At 38.0% G+C, this 15,796-nt stretch overlaps 1 protein-coding gene across 1 annotated transcript; it reads right to left on the bottom strand.

The window, feature by feature from the left end:
* Positions 1 to 7,170: 7,170 nt before the first annotated feature.
* LOC114360524 (uncharacterized) lies at positions 7,171 to 12,460 on the bottom strand. Its single transcript, XM_028315250.1, has 3 exons — positions 12,314 to 12,460; positions 10,842 to 11,004; positions 7,171 to 7,494 (listed from the first exon to the last, which is right to left on the bottom strand). Exons 2-3 carry the CDS (start codon positions 10,994 to 10,996, stop codon positions 7,218 to 7,220), a joined length of 432 nt encoding a protein of 143 aa, XP_028171051.1. The 5' UTR covers positions 10,997 to 11,004; positions 12,314 to 12,460; the 3' UTR covers positions 7,171 to 7,217.
* Positions 12,461 to 15,796: the final 3,336 nt, after the last annotated feature.

Raw genomic sequence — 15,796 nt, 5'->3', positions numbered from 1 at the left:
TAGTTACGGTCAAAGTTAGGTGGTGCAACTCGGCCTTAGTAAAAATATTTCTATCCGTTCACTGTATTCCCAAATGTTTGAACAAATCATTTGCAAGTTTTTGTGATCCTACCTTAACATGATTCTAAGAGTTACCAGGTGTTACTTGTTTAAGTGTAACACTAGGTGCCACCAAATATTTGACCTACTATGGTGTCATTTTGACATTCTGCTATTCGAATTAATCAATTTAAAAGGCGATAAGTAGGCTTACTCAAAAGAATAATGTTAATGTTCAGTAAACAGTGATAATAAGAAATGTTGTTAGCTTCATAAAATAAAATCTTGTAATGATAATGTATGAGTTTTGTAGTGTCAGTCAACTGTGTAAAAATACTTCATTAATTAATTACATTTTAGACGAATCATTTGTGATTATTCATTTTAGTTACAAATCCAAATGAATAATATTCAGCTAAGTAAAACCCAAAGTGGCCGACATAGCTCGCAGAACTGCTAAAATCAAGTGGCAGTTGATGAATCATCTTAGAGACGATGGCCGTTGGGCCAGAAAAGCTCTCGACTGGCGACCACGGGCTGAAAGACGTAGCGTGGGCAGGCCTCCTACAAGGTGGACCGACGATCTGGTAAAGGTCGCGGGAAGAGCCTGGATGCGGGCAGCGCAGGACTGTGCATTATGGAAAACCTTGGAGAAGGGCTTTGTCCAGCAGTGGACGTCATTTGGCTGAAACGAACGAACGAACGAAGTTAAACCCAAAATATTGAAATCGTAACGAACCCATAATCTAAGTTTGCAAGGTTCAGTTCTAGTCTAGCACCTGTTCATATTATCATCCAGAATAAGTATAAAGTAAGTGATTTGCAATCATTATTTTGTTGAATGAAAATTAAATCAAGTTCAAGATTGCAATTTCCTTAATAGCATTACAATTAAAAGTCGTTAATCAAGAACTTTGTTGCGCCTGAGATTTATTGTTTGGGAGCAAACAAATAAATGTTTGCGACTTTACGCCCTGAATCTTAAGCAAAGGGACAATATAATTAATGGTATTTAGTATCTTTGCCAGTTTTAACAGCGGCCTGGGACAAATAACCTAGAAGTCATTAATTATGGTAGTTTTAAGACTTGTTTTAAGTAGTATCTTATCTTCTTTAGGTAAGTAATTACTTTTGGTTCTGTAGGCTAAATAAATAATACAGTAATAAATAAATATCCTTGGTCATTTACAACGCCTCTAGCCCCAAACTAAGTAAAGCTTTAAAAGTACTATGGGTACTAGACAATGGTAAATAATGTGACTGGTGTTGCTGATAGATAAGATAGTGCACTGGTTCCAACAAAGTAGAATAGAATCTCTCCCACTCTTCCCTCTTCCTCGTAGATGTCGTAGGAGGCGACCAGGGAGAAATATGCGAAGATCCAATCGTCCAACCCTGCTAGCACCAACAGCAAGCGTAGAAATTGTAGGGTAATTCCTCCAATTGCCTCAGGTACGAGTAAGACTAATTGACCTGATGGTGATGATGTAATTAGGGCATAGGCCTCAACTTAACTGCATAACGTTGGTGATCGCTACCAAAGCGCTGCCTCCACTGAGACACGGGCGGGACAAACTTGACCTCCACTGGTTGGGTTTTTATTGGCGGTGAAACTGTAGATCCTGGCTACACAGAAGTTGCAGCGGTGGGAACGAGAGGTGGGAATAGTCCCGTGCCTCCAGTGAGCTACAAGCAACTCAGAAACTACGAGTAGGTATGATAAAAGGAAAGAAAATTATGGCTATGTAATTTTAATCAAGCTTGGTTATAATTTAGATTAAGTACTGCAAAACAGACACTATGTCCAGGTAAACACAGTGACATCTTACATAGTTGAAATAGGAGTTATTTTGCAACAAAAATAGTCTTATATCTGAAAATTATAAATAACTTGAAAAAATCGAACTGCCTAAGGCGGGAATTGAACCCACGACCTTCCGCTTGCCGGGCGACTGCTCTTCCAACTGAGCTACTTAGACACTGGATGAACCCGTCGAAATTTTCAAGTGTAATACGCTGTTACGGCCAGCGTTTGCCAGTCTTATATCCACTGTACATTTGATCCATTTCCTGGCCAAATATAATAAAGTATACCACTTATTTGTCTAAAGTACTTTCGTGAGATGAGGGTTCCGTTCCCAATAAATGTTGTCAATTTGGAAAAATAATGATGGCTCTTTCTTCCCCTTCCTTAAGCCGGGTACTCACTAGCGAGCTGATACAAGTGCCTGATCTATTACAAGATTAAATTTCCCAACTCTGAAATTGACTGTGAGACATTGACGGTGCATGGGGAAAGAATGGCACATGACATTAAGTTCGCCTTTTGTACCTTGTTCTATGTTGTAATAAAGTTTAAATAAATTACGGCCACTTGGTAGATTGATCACCTAGTGAAGGTTACGGATAACGCTTGGATGCGGGCAGCGCAGGATCTGTCATTGGAAAATCCTTGGGGGCCGCCCTTGTTCAGCTGTGAATGTCTTTCGTTCAGGTAATTTCGAACGCGATTGGCAGAGACTTTGTGATCGGAAATAATTTTAAGCATGCACCCCGGAACTTGGTTTTGTCGTTGCTGATAATCAAATAAGTAGCTACAGAGTCAATATGTGGTGACATAGTGAATAATCGGCTTTATGCATCTGATTGATGGTGTAGTACCTTTATGTAAGGAAAGTGATAATTTACGGTTCTGTAATATTCATAGCGAATAGACATTGAGGTCTTTCGAACTATTTATATTTTATAGTTTTGACTAGAGGCATTAGAAAACACTATTGAATACAATATGTAAGTACCTACCCGTACATAAACTAACCTAATTAAGAGTAGGCGCACACCGTTGATTTTTAGTTGGCCGATAGTTGTGCCCGATTTTAAATTGTATGAAGAATCGGCCAAATCGAATCGGCGTAGTGTGCGCACTCCAATACATGCCCATACTGATCAACTGCCCGACTAAACTATCGGCCGACGAAAAATCAACGGTGTGCGCCTACTCTAAGAATCCAAGATTCCAAAAATTATCTGTCATGTCAGCTATAATTTCTTTCAACAATTTTTTAAAACAGTGACATAATTAGAACAAATTTTCTACATCCAGAGCAAAGCAGCAGAGCATTATGAACATTATTTTAACTGAAACGAAAGCAATTCTATCTATATTTGATTAGCAATATACCTACGACATCCCTGGGGATAGACAGAGTTTGTGGACTGAGTTTTCTTCACAACTTTTCTCTAACTAATTTATATCCTTTGTGTAAAGGTAAACGTCCATTACATTTCTTTGAATTTCAAATATAGAAAATAACTGATTATCTAATAAACACACGAGTGGAGTGACAATATTACCTATTGTGTACTTTCATATTGCTAGTGTGTTGTAATAATATTACTAGAATAGCATATTTCAATGCATCAAGTTATGAATGTATTTAAGCAGGCTTTTTCTAACCATTGAGTAGCTATCTTCAAATATACTTACATAGTCAAGGATTATTTATCTATCTAAAAATGGTTTTTATTATTCCTGGAAATGCAAATAAATATCGTAAATGAAACGCTATGGCCTAGAGTTTGTGATTTTCAAACTTGTGCAGAATTTTCTAGGATCACTTCCCAGGAACACACCTACATTAAAATATTAATTTAATTTCGTTAATTGTTTCTAACATGTTATTTTACACATAGTTAACTAAGAGTACCTATGTATTATGCAACCGTGTCTAGCGTAGAAATACCTAAGTGTCATTTTGTAAGATACTCTGCCAGATCTTTTGTGTCAATGGACGTCGATCCTTTCCAGTCGCCAACTGCCCCACAGGGAGCGATTGGTCGCCAACTTATCTTCCAGTTTGATGTATGACACAGATCGCTGAGCTCCGGGATTGCTAGCATACAAGGTCGACAGCGTAAAGCTGACTTTAATTTTTTGTTATTTTAAACTACAATACAATAATAGTTGAAAATAGCACCTATTATTTTAAACTACAAAACATGCAAAATATTGGCTTCCATGGAGATATTGGACATAGGTACATTCCAATTACGTGAGCAATGGCGACTCCCAATAGCATTATTTCAGCCATAGGACGTCTACTGCTGAACAAAGAAATCTCAGCCTAGTCCAATGATTTTTGACGTTAGAAGCGGTCTGCATTCAGCGCTGTTATAAGGTCATCTGTCCACTTTGTGGGTGGGTTCCATGCTCCTATTATATACATTTGAAGTAAAATTCAATGATATACCTTTTAACAAGGCTGATTTACTAATCGACTTTTGTCTAAAGTCACATTTACAATTTGTAGTTAAAAGATTACCATCGTCTACGAGTTGGTACGTGTTATAGCAATTAGTAGAAGTTTAGCAATAATTATCGAGTTAGATCTACTAAGAAGATTATCTAGGAACAAGTTATCGACTCATATTTCGATTCATTCATATTAGAAATTAGTCTTTTGTTACCATAGCAATCTAGATCGGAGTGGGGATAAGACAAATCTTCAGCTTCACTGGCTTTCAATGGAGACTACTACAATCGTACATCCTAAAGAGAACAGCCAAACCAGTTCGGTCAAAATAGTGCGTCTTAATGAATAACGAACAAACTATACTTACGCAAGAGCATAGGAATAGAATAGTGTAGGTTGGAGTACGAATATCTTTTAACTATTATAGCATAGCCAAAAGATATTCGTATTTCTTCTCAGCACCATCCCATATGTTGTCTCGAAGTGGTGGTAGGATAAGCTATAATATTTGGGACTTGTATAAGTGCCCTGGTCTTTCCATGAATTCTATGTACTGAATAAACTTTCTTATTTAAATGGCTGTTGGTAGCGTTTGTTGTGACCAAGCTATATAGTGACCAATTTTGTATATGTTACAGGAAATGTATGAAATACGTCATTGTATACAATTCCTAGGAATTGTGTATAAGTCCTAAAATCACCCGCAAATGTGTGATGTAAATTATATTAGACACATTTCCTAGGAAAATTACACATTTCCTAAACAGCAATCGGAAATGTAATTAAGATATTTTTTTTTAAACAAAATTATTTTTATTACGCCACTTAGTCTAACCACAAGTCTAACCTAACTTAACCGAGACTTTGTTATCCAGCTACAGGAGTACTAAAACCTTCATGCCAATAATAGTTTAATAAAAGAGATGTTAAAATTAAGGATTTCCAATACTTCAGCGTACTATGCGTGATGCCGGAAGAAAGATACCTATGCCAATAAATTATAGGCAAATATTTTTTTCGGCCAAAGTATAATAGTGCGAAAACAACTGTCAGGCTAAACAATAATTATTGTGAGTTAAAAGTACCTATCGGCCAATGTGGTTTGGCTAAATGAAATTTTAGGCGTACCGAGGGGCACCCGATCATGCGACCGCGCTTGTGCCGCTTAGTTTTATATACATTTCCTAATATAATATTGGAATTCTATAAAATTCCTAGGAAAAGTATACATTTCCTAGGATATGTGCGTATTAAAAAATCTCTGAAGCAATATTTTATACATTTCCTAAATAGCTTCGTAATTGTATACATTTCCTAGGAATAGTATACAATTCCTAGAATTCATACATTTCCTGTAACATATACAATACATATCTTTACGATAGACTATGTTGAATTTGCATGGAATGCGTATGCTAAATCTTCCATTTGCCTCGGTAAATTAGAGAAGGCCGTGCTCCTGCAGATACTAAAGAACCTGATGATAATGACGACATTGTTGGACTTTTCAGTGGTTAATGGGACAATAACCAAATTCTGAGTAAAAATTGGTTATTTATTAGGTTTGCCGAGCTTTATTCGGTTCTTATAAGATTTTTGTGTCAGTCAACTTTACTGTATTGGACTGGCTGTTTTATTTGGGGTGTGGTCATATTTTAATCCCCGCAAACTAAGTAATAGCGCAGGTAATGACACAACATTGGCCGGCGAATGCCTAGTGTACCTTATTCCGATCTCAATAAGGTTCATAGTTGCCTGATCGACCAGCTTACCTAAAGTCAATCCGTCTTCAGGTCGCTTGGCTTCATCATCAGCTTATTGACAGTTACATATTGCTTTGTTATGTTCTCTATTATGTGTTGAGATTTCTCGTTTCTCTGACAGGAGCTTACTTCATAAAAATATCCAACAATTGAGTCTTATCGAGTAGTTTGATAGGTTTTTTGTATTGTTTTTTATCGACTAAGGCTGAGTTGCACCAACTGACTTTAACAGTAACTTTAACAATAACCGGTGTTTCTTGTGTGGAGTTTGACACATTTTTGGCATTTGTTAAAGTTAAAATAAAATGGTGCAACTCGGCCTAAGCGGCTAAAATTATTCTATTAATTTTGATCTTGTGCTAGCAACCGTAAACGCGTGAAAATCGCATTCCAAGTAAATCGTATGTTAAAGATCTCATTTACGCGCTTTGCGCAATAATTGGTATTACTAATCGAATTAAAATATACTTCACACTTTAAGTGAAATGTGTTACTAAACAGTGTTAAGTAAAATAAAAATAATCTTTCTAAGAAGTGCATGCTTGAATAAACTCGATTGCCCGATAGAAAGGATTTCAGACACACTTATCTACTTTCTTAGAGAATCAGGTCTAAAAGAAAACGTAGAAAACGTAGCGTGGGCAGGCCTCCTACCTAGGTGGACCGACGATCTGGTAAAGGTCGCAGGAAGAGCCTGGATGCGGGCAGCGCAGGACCGTTCATTGTGGAAAACCTTGGGGGAGGCCTTTGTCCAGCAGTGGACGTCATTTGGCTGAAACGACGACAGGTCTAAAAGACATTGTGCTTTAGAAAGGACACTTATCGGTTTCGATTCTTTTGTCAAGATAGCTATTTTACAGTATTAAGTCCAGCAGCTACGTACAGATTAACATGGATATAAGAAAAGTAAAATATTTATTACGATTTTCTTTGAAAACGTGATGGAAAGTTTTACATTAAACTCTGTTAAAATTACTGTAATATTAAAGCTACATCTTAAATTTATTTTCTAAGTATTTTGCTGAAAATTCGTTCTGTTTAGGACAAGTCGTTACACACTGAGGCTACCTGCTATTTACCTACAAAAAAAATACGTGGGCAAAAGAAAACAAAACTCTGTTTTAATACTTTTAATTGACTTAAAGACTAATATTTAATTAACCTATTTGCTAAAGTACATGCGTCTAAAGAAATCGTCATCAGCGCCACTGCGGTCGCCCAGGCGGCCCGCGCCCACAGACCCGAAGTCCAGGAAGCTGTTGTCCTTGATCTGGTGGGTCTGCGGCTGCCGCCTGTACTCTTCCAGGGCCTGCCAGTTCAGCAGCCAGAAGGGCCGCTGGTCCACTGGTAACTTCATCAGCTGGTTCACTAGATTAGCGTCGCCGTTCGCTTCGAGGGGTAAGCGCTGAGTAGTGGTGGAGACTGGAACTTCGCCGAATCTGGAAACAAATATGAGCAACTTTAGTTATTTGCGAGTAGCTGGTTAGCTGGCACGGGTGAACTTCGTACCACACTTTACCCTACCCTTCCCTACACTACCGTTCCTACCTACCTACCTACATAGCTACCTATACTTAGCTACCAATACTTAGTTAGCTACCTGGTTAGCTACCTAAACGTAGCTACCTAATTAGCTACCTATCTACTTACCTACCTACCTGCCCTCCTACCTACCTGAAGCTGACACTGCCGCTACGGCTGCCACTACCGCTGCCACTTCCACTTCCACTGCCACTACCGCAGCCACTTCCACTTCCGCTGCCGCTGCCACTGCCGTTACCACTTCCGCTTCCGCTGCCGCTGCCGCTTCCACTGCCACTTCCACTTCCGCTTCCGCTGCCGCTGCCGCTGCCGCTGCCGCTGCCGCTGCCGCTGCCGCTGCCGCTGCCGCTGCCGCTGCCACTGCCACTGCCACTGTGACAGGTTCAGTTAAGCGCGCCCCTTTGATTCACTCAGCATGCTCTCCTTTACAGGACAAATCACCCCACCCCATTAGTTCAGGAACTAATAACAACTGATAATAAGTTATTTGATAGATTAGGTATAATATTTTATAAGTAAAAGAGTTTTTTAAAAGTCTATTTGCAAAATAAAGGAATTATAATTTAGGGATTTTAAGTTTAGGTATTCTGATACGTACCCTTGCCACTGCCACTGCCAACTGATACCGCCATTGTCACTGCCACTGCCGCTGCCACTGCGAATAGCACTAGCACTTTCTCGCCAGTTAAACCATCCCTGAACTCTCACAAATAATTAAAAACAAAATTGCCAAATCGGTTCAGCCGTTCTAGAGTTTGAACGAGACAAATTATTTCATGAACGGCAATAGAGCGGCTCGTTGTTTATAGATCGTTTACTATCTACAAAGACGCGCCTCACCATTCTTCCGCGAATGTTTGAGTGTTATTGGTACACGCTTAATTATCAATGAGTGCACACGCACACTACAATAATGACGCTCGGATTGCTCGGATCAAACTCCCCACACCCCGCGCTTCCCTCGAGCAGAAATTAGTGGGGCGCGTCTTCGTGGATGAAACACCTATACAAGTAAGTTTAAGATACTCACTTTTATATGTCGCAGGTAGGTACTTATGTGGGAGTGCAAACGAACCGCAAAGCACTGAGTGAAAGAGAGCGAATGAGTGAGAGAGTGGGATGAGACAAATAAAGCTGTGAAAATGCCGAAATCGATTTCGATCCTACAGGTAGGGTAGAAGCTTAGATTAATAAAACCTAGATAGATAGTCAGTGCACGAAAGATGAGGCAGATTTTAGTGAGCCAGAATGGCTTACTCGTAAACGTCACATGAACTGTCAAAGTGAAAAATTGGTAAACACGTCCGACGACTTTTAATTAATTAAGACGGTTTGTGCTGTGAAAGGGTGTCTAAATACATCAGAAAAACTAAAGAAAGTGACCAGTGTTACATTTCATAAGTAAGTACTACGATTCGACGCGTATTTTGCTTGAATTTGGCTTTCAAAAATTAAATACGGGAATGATACCAGTAACAAGAAAATTTATTTCCCAATTGTTCGCCGTACAAATACACTTCCTTTTTTATGAAATCGAGTCTTTTAAGTCGATTTATCTTATTGTAATTAATTAGGTACTTTGAATTCAATAAATAAGTAAGTATATGATGCGTTTTGTTTTTGTTAGTTATAAAATAATTAAAAACGTATTAAAAATTTCCCTACTTTCGGGAAAATCGCCTTCACTGTCTACACTCCCCAACAAAATTGACACTAATGACATAAGATTTTTGCCTCACTCTTGACGAAGCGTTTGTATGAAGACTATCCATCTAGGTTTTATTAATCTAAGGGTAGAAGTACCACCTGCGGCCATCTACCACGACACCGTTTTTGGCCACTCTTTAACCATTAAGTAAAACATTGTGATTTTTTAAATTCTTTTTTATCTTCAGTTTTAATTATTAAAACTAGAATCTATGTCATAATATATGAAAACGTATATAGGTATATGAAAACGTATAAACTAACCTCAATACAGCTTGGAAAGTTTTGCCTGTATTCTTCAACACAATTTTGAAATTTTGTTCATCTAAAGTAGAAAGTAAGTTAGCCATGAATTTATTAATCCAATATTGCGTTATAAAGTTCACGTATACGCAGTAAGAATACCAATCTTCGTCGAAGTTATAAAATTAGTTGTAAAATTAATCTGATATGGGAAAACAGATCGCCTGGCAGCTGAAAATTATGGTCGAACAAAAAGCTTCAGGGAAAGATTCAACAAATTGTAAGTAAGTAGGTAGGTAGGTAGTTTACGCATAGGTCCGTAAACAACTGTACTATATTACATAGTAGTATAACTTAATTCTAACTCTACATGTTGGTGTTGGAGTAAAATGCAAACCACAGAGCACTGACGCAAACAGCAGCGCCCCCTAGAAGTCTCTCCTCTCTCTGTGCTCTGACGTATCGTTTATCGGTCGAATGATTTATAATATTAGTTAAAAATAAAAGTCTATTTATCTAAATCAGTGCTTTAATTTATAACAACAGTTGGAAATACATACAGTGTAATCTTTGTATTAGTAATTTCCTTATTAATTTGTACATTCATAACAACTTGTTTGTGTTAAATTAATGTATTCTGAGTAGTCTTTTAGTGTGAAAAAATCAAAATCAAAATCAAAATCAAAAAAATATTTATTCAGTTTAGACCACAAGTGGCACTTATGAACGTCAATAGAAAATAATAAAAAAAGAAAAGGTAGCCCTTATGGGGCACTTTACATGTCTCCTTATCTTTTGGGCCCTACCAGCGCTTCGAGACAAACATGTGGCAAGTGCTGAGAAGAAACGCCGGAACAAACTCAAATGCCATAGAGCAAGATGGAGGAGCTATTACATACGTATTAGACAATAAGCTAGAGTTTAGTTGTGGTTAAACAATTACCCCTTTACTAATAAAAGTTACATGCGCGTTGGACACTAAGGCTGGGTTGCACCATCTTACTTTAGCTTTGACAAAAGTAAAAAATCTGTCAAATTCCATACAAAAAACACCGGTTATTGTTATAGTTACGGTCAAAGTTAGGAGGTGCAACTCAGCCTAAGTATTACCGTGACACTAGTTTAATGACGTTTAGTATGGAAATGACAACGCGCATGTACATTTTATTTTGTAAGGGGTTTATAGACCAGGGTGGAGGTCAATTCTCCCCCATTTTGAAGATGGGGAGCAGTCAACAAAAGCGTCAAAATGACACACACCACACACCGTCACAAAAAGCTCGCAACAACATACCTGTCTCCCAAACCGCCCGTAGAGCTCGCTGGAGGCGCTGCGGTCGTAGTGGTCACGATCACTGGGTAGCCAAAAGGCCGCGAACCCGCGTACCCTGGCCTTTGTGCTTGCGTCACACTGGCCAGCGCTAACATGATGAGGATGGTTTTAGCCATGGTGGATTCTGGAAAATAATTAAAGAAAGAAAGAAAGAAAGAAAGAAAAAATATTTATTTGGTACTAAAATAATGATACACATTGACATTAAAAAATGAAATAATACAATTGTTGTACCAAATTGGTCTCTGCTCAGTATGAGGCCATAACGTACTCGCGAGCACGTTACGGCCACTGGTATTCTGCAGAAACCATGAGAGAGGGGCACTTGGCCCACAGCGAATGTTACAACTCACAACATATTAAAATAAAGAAAGGAGAATAAGTAGGTGGGTACATTATTTGTGCTATTTTGCGCTATGGAGCATCTTATAGTGAATATAATGTATAGTAACAATCCCAACTAATCTCAACTATCTCAACTAATATTATAAATGCGAAAGTAACTCTGTCTGTCTGTCTGTCTGTCTGTTACGCTTTCCCGCTTGAACCTCGCAACCGATTTTGATGAAATTTGGCATAGAGATAGTTTGAGTCCCGAGAAAGAACATAGGATAGTTTTTATCCCGGTTTTTGAAACAGGGACGCGCGCGATAAAGTTTTTCTGTGACAGACAAAATTCCACGCGGGCGAAGCCGCGGGCGGAAAGCTAGTAATAAATATGAGAGAAAAGATATAATTATGTGTGTATAATCATTTAGATATTTATATTATATACGTTTAGGTAGGTACTTTAGATATTCTTTTGTATAGATAATAGATGTAACTTTAACTTTACCTTGAAGGCTCTGACTGTGTCACTATTACGAATTGGTGGAAGATTTTGATACAAGTTTGCGAGAAACCACTGTTGTGCTACGAACCGGGTGATAAAAATCATTGGGAGAGGCCTATGTTTAACAGTGGAAGTCCAGTGAAATAACTGACTGAAAAGATGTTGATGAGAAAACTTCTATGAAGCCCAAATGAAGTCATCATGCAGAAAAAAAGGAGTTTGAATGTAAAAATCGACTTCCTTCTAAAGGCAAGAACACAAATACGGATAAATGAAACAGAAAAAACAGCTACTGATATGCCAAGGAAACGCTTTAAACGGGAAAACGAGGTAAGCACAGTTTCTTGAACAATATTTTTTACTTAACACCATAATAACAGTTTCCTGTGCACAGGCTGGGGATGGTCTCTGACTACATCCCATGGTACAGTCAGAGACTAGATCCAGCATGTGCACCACTTTTTCTTTCGTCGATTATTTTGCGCTTAAAAAGCTTTACGTGTTGGATCTGTATCCTCACGCAAGCCTTATAAAGGACCGGGCCACTTTTGACCCCTGAGTCCCAAAGCGTACAAATAATAATAAATTAAATGGTACTTACGTCAGAACCAAAGCACTGTTCAGCTAGTATTGACCACAACGTATCTTCAAAAAGACTAGTTCTGTAACACAATAAATAATTACACTGACCACTAATAGCCCAAGTCGTTATAACATGTTCACTGTTGCACCTGTTTCAAGAAAATGTCCACAAAAGACGAATCAACTTGTTGTTGATCAACAATCACTTTGACGGAGAAAGAGACAGATATATGCAATTAATTAAATACCTAGTTACCTATAAAAACAATGACGCATCGTGATGACGTCACTAAATCGTATCAGGGTGGACGTGCATTGGTTCGGTAGTTGGGTTTAGAATGCTCCGTATAAAATCGATACATCTGTTTTGAAATGAACATTAATCTCAGTAACTAAAGGCTTTCACGACTACACTCTCCATTGAATGGGGTCCCAAAGGCAAGAGACCTACACGGTTAATAAATATGGGTCCAAAGCTTATACGCGGGTTAACTTGCGTACTTTTTAATAAATTATAGCCTATGTTCTGCATTCTGTAGTTTTTGCATGAAGTGATAACAAACATCCATGTTATTATTCTTCGGTGAGTGTAACGCGATTCGTTTACTTCAAGCTAGTGGACGCTCACCTTAACCACGTGCAGGGGAATTTTGTGCTTGGCATGTTTATCGTAGGTAGTACACGTTCCACTATAATAAGTAAAAATAAATCCAACGCATTGAGGAAGGTCAGTGTCAAGAACTGTCTCTTCGAGAATATATTTATATCCACTCACTTAATGAAAAATATGCTTTCTTTGAATATTAAAGTCCTAATAATACCTATCATTGTCATCATCATTTCAGCCACAGGACGTCCACTGCTGAACATAGGCTGCTCCCAATTTCCAGATCGCCTAGATTCAGCGCTTTCCTGCAACCTTATATAAGTTCATCTGTCCACCTTGTGAGTGGACGTCTCGCACTTATGATAAAAACTATTAAGTTAAAAATAAATAAAATTGTAAGAGAAAATAAACCAAAATTTCTTGATACTAACAAAGTATCAAAGATTATGTTTAAAGCTTAAGTTGTCATAATGGTAATACTATAGAGTTGATTAATGTAAGTACATACTGAGAATTTCATTACGTTTGATATCTATCTTGTAATTAATTCAAATTGTTGTGTGACGCACAGTGACGGTAGTTAATTAGAAACTATAATTGTTTGTCAATTGTAATCCCCAGTAATTAATATTATAGGTGACTTATGCTAATTGAGAATTAATTGGTTTGGATACAAAACTTAATACCAAAAGCTGTATTCATAAACGATGCTTGCAGCCATTCTAACGCACAGCGTTGAATTGAGCTCTTTGATTGGTTCGTATGTGAGCCTGTGCGTCCACGAGCACTGTGAGACCTCATAGTAATGTTTGTAAATACGGGCGTAAGGCATTCAGTTAGTTGGAAAGTATCGACTTTTTTGACAGCTTAAAGGATAAAGTGTGGACAGTTTTGATTTTTTTTTATGTAAGAATATTTTTATACAAAAAATAGTCGTCTGTCTGATTTTCAGATGATTTTCTTCGATTAAGTAAATCTACAACAATATATTTTTATGAAAATCTGTTCAGCAGTAACTAATATCCATCCACCCATATACTCCTTAGTAAAGATAAGTGCCTGAAGGCAGTAAGACAATAATAATTATCTCCTTTATTCCGACCTAAAATCTAAGACACGACTGTCACGTAATCAGTGTAATGAATTTCTGGGACAAAGCTAACAACGTTACTGTATGTACTCATAATGTTAACTTGCTGGATCAATACGATAATAATCAACGATAATAAATACCCTAGATGTAACCGCACGTAGAAATTCGCGGTCCAAAATTGTATCAAAAGTCGCAAGCAAGTACACGCCCATAGTGAAAATAATAAGAACTTATGTTTCAGTATTCAAAAGTGGACCCGAAAAGACCAAAAGTGACTAAAACTTTTCAGAATACAAACAGGTAGCAAGCTCTTATAAAATGTATTTTTCACAGCTTAGATGCTCCAAAAATTAGTCCAGCTCTGTGAGTGCTTTTTAGAATAGAATAGAAAAACCTTTATTTGACACGAAAACACAAATGAAAATGAACAAATAAAAGAAGGGAAAAAAATTAAACACACAACATTACATTAAACATATCTCGTGCCAAAAAGGCGCACACGTGTTTCGACGTCGACATGGAGACAAAAAAGCTTACAGCGTTTAAAAAATATTTTTCTAGGCCACATTTTGAGGTTTGTTAGTCATCATCATCATCATTTCAGCCACAGGACGTCCACTGCAGGCGTCCCCCAATGACTTCCACATCGCACGGTTGGTAGCGACCTGCATCCACGCCTTCCTGCTACCTTTATCAGGTCGTCGGTCCATCTTGTGGGTGGACGTCTCACGCTGCGTTTTCCGGTACGTGGCCTCCACTCCAGAACCTTGCTGCCCCATCGGCCGTCAGTTCTGCGTACTATGTGCCCTGCCCATTGCCACTTCAGCTTGCTAATCCGTCGGGCTATGTCAGTGACTTTAGTTCGTTTACGTATCTCCTCATTTCTGATTTGACCTCGTAAATAAACGTTGATCTCATAAAGAACTCTCGTAAAGGTTTGTTAGTGTATCCAGGGTATTTAGCATCGTTGCGTATAATTAATACGAGCAGGCCAAAGAGAGCGGAGGAAAATTGCACATTTCTCACGTCAATCGTTTGTAATCAAATAACTCACAGCGTAATGAGACCCGGTGTTACAAGCACACGCTTATTCACATGTGTATGTTAGCGGTAATGATTATACTAATTCAGTCATTATAATGTTAGATCGTGACGTCATATACGTATTGTATGAAATAATCAATGCCAATTAGTCCAATATAAAGTAACAGTTAGTAGAGATAAGTGCAATAGAAAATTAGGAGTCTTGGCCAAGATTTGGATTTTGATCTTCCAGTGACTTGGCCCACTTTTAGCTTGGTCCAAAGCTAAATGTGGGCCAAGTCACTGGAAGACTCTTAGAACAGTTATTTTGTGTTATCGAACTTTACCTAAAACTGAAATACATACCTATCTAAACGTAGAATTAAACGATTGTGAATCTAAAACAGAAAAAAATAACTATTTATCATGTTGTGGGTGTTAAAAGTAGGTAGAGCTGAAGCGCGTATTGCCATCACTTCAAATAATTTTAATTTTATTAAAATAAACATAATAATCATGATCTAGTTAATTCTGTCATCACTTCAAGATTATCGCCCGTATTCACAAACAATGCTTGCTTAAGTGAAGCAGCAAATTGAACGCACAGCGTTGAATAGACCTCTGTGATTGGCTCGTGTGTCACCCTGTGTGTTCAGTAAATTTCTTGATGATTTTCTTCCTTCTATTTCGATGTTTGCTTTTCGAATACGGAAGTTAAGGAGGACGTTGGAAAATTGCACATTTTTCACGTCAGTCGTTTGCAATCGAATCACTTACTT

Source organism: Ostrinia furnacalis, unplaced genomic scaffold (genome assembly GCF_004193835.3).
Source record: "Ostrinia furnacalis isolate ACB-3 unplaced genomic scaffold, ASM419383v2 OfSCF5073, whole genome shotgun sequence".
In the NCBI taxonomy this organism is placed as follows: domain Eukaryota; kingdom Metazoa; phylum Arthropoda; class Insecta; order Lepidoptera; family Crambidae; genus Ostrinia; species Ostrinia furnacalis.
This window is presented reverse-complemented; position numbering and strand designations above follow the sequence as displayed.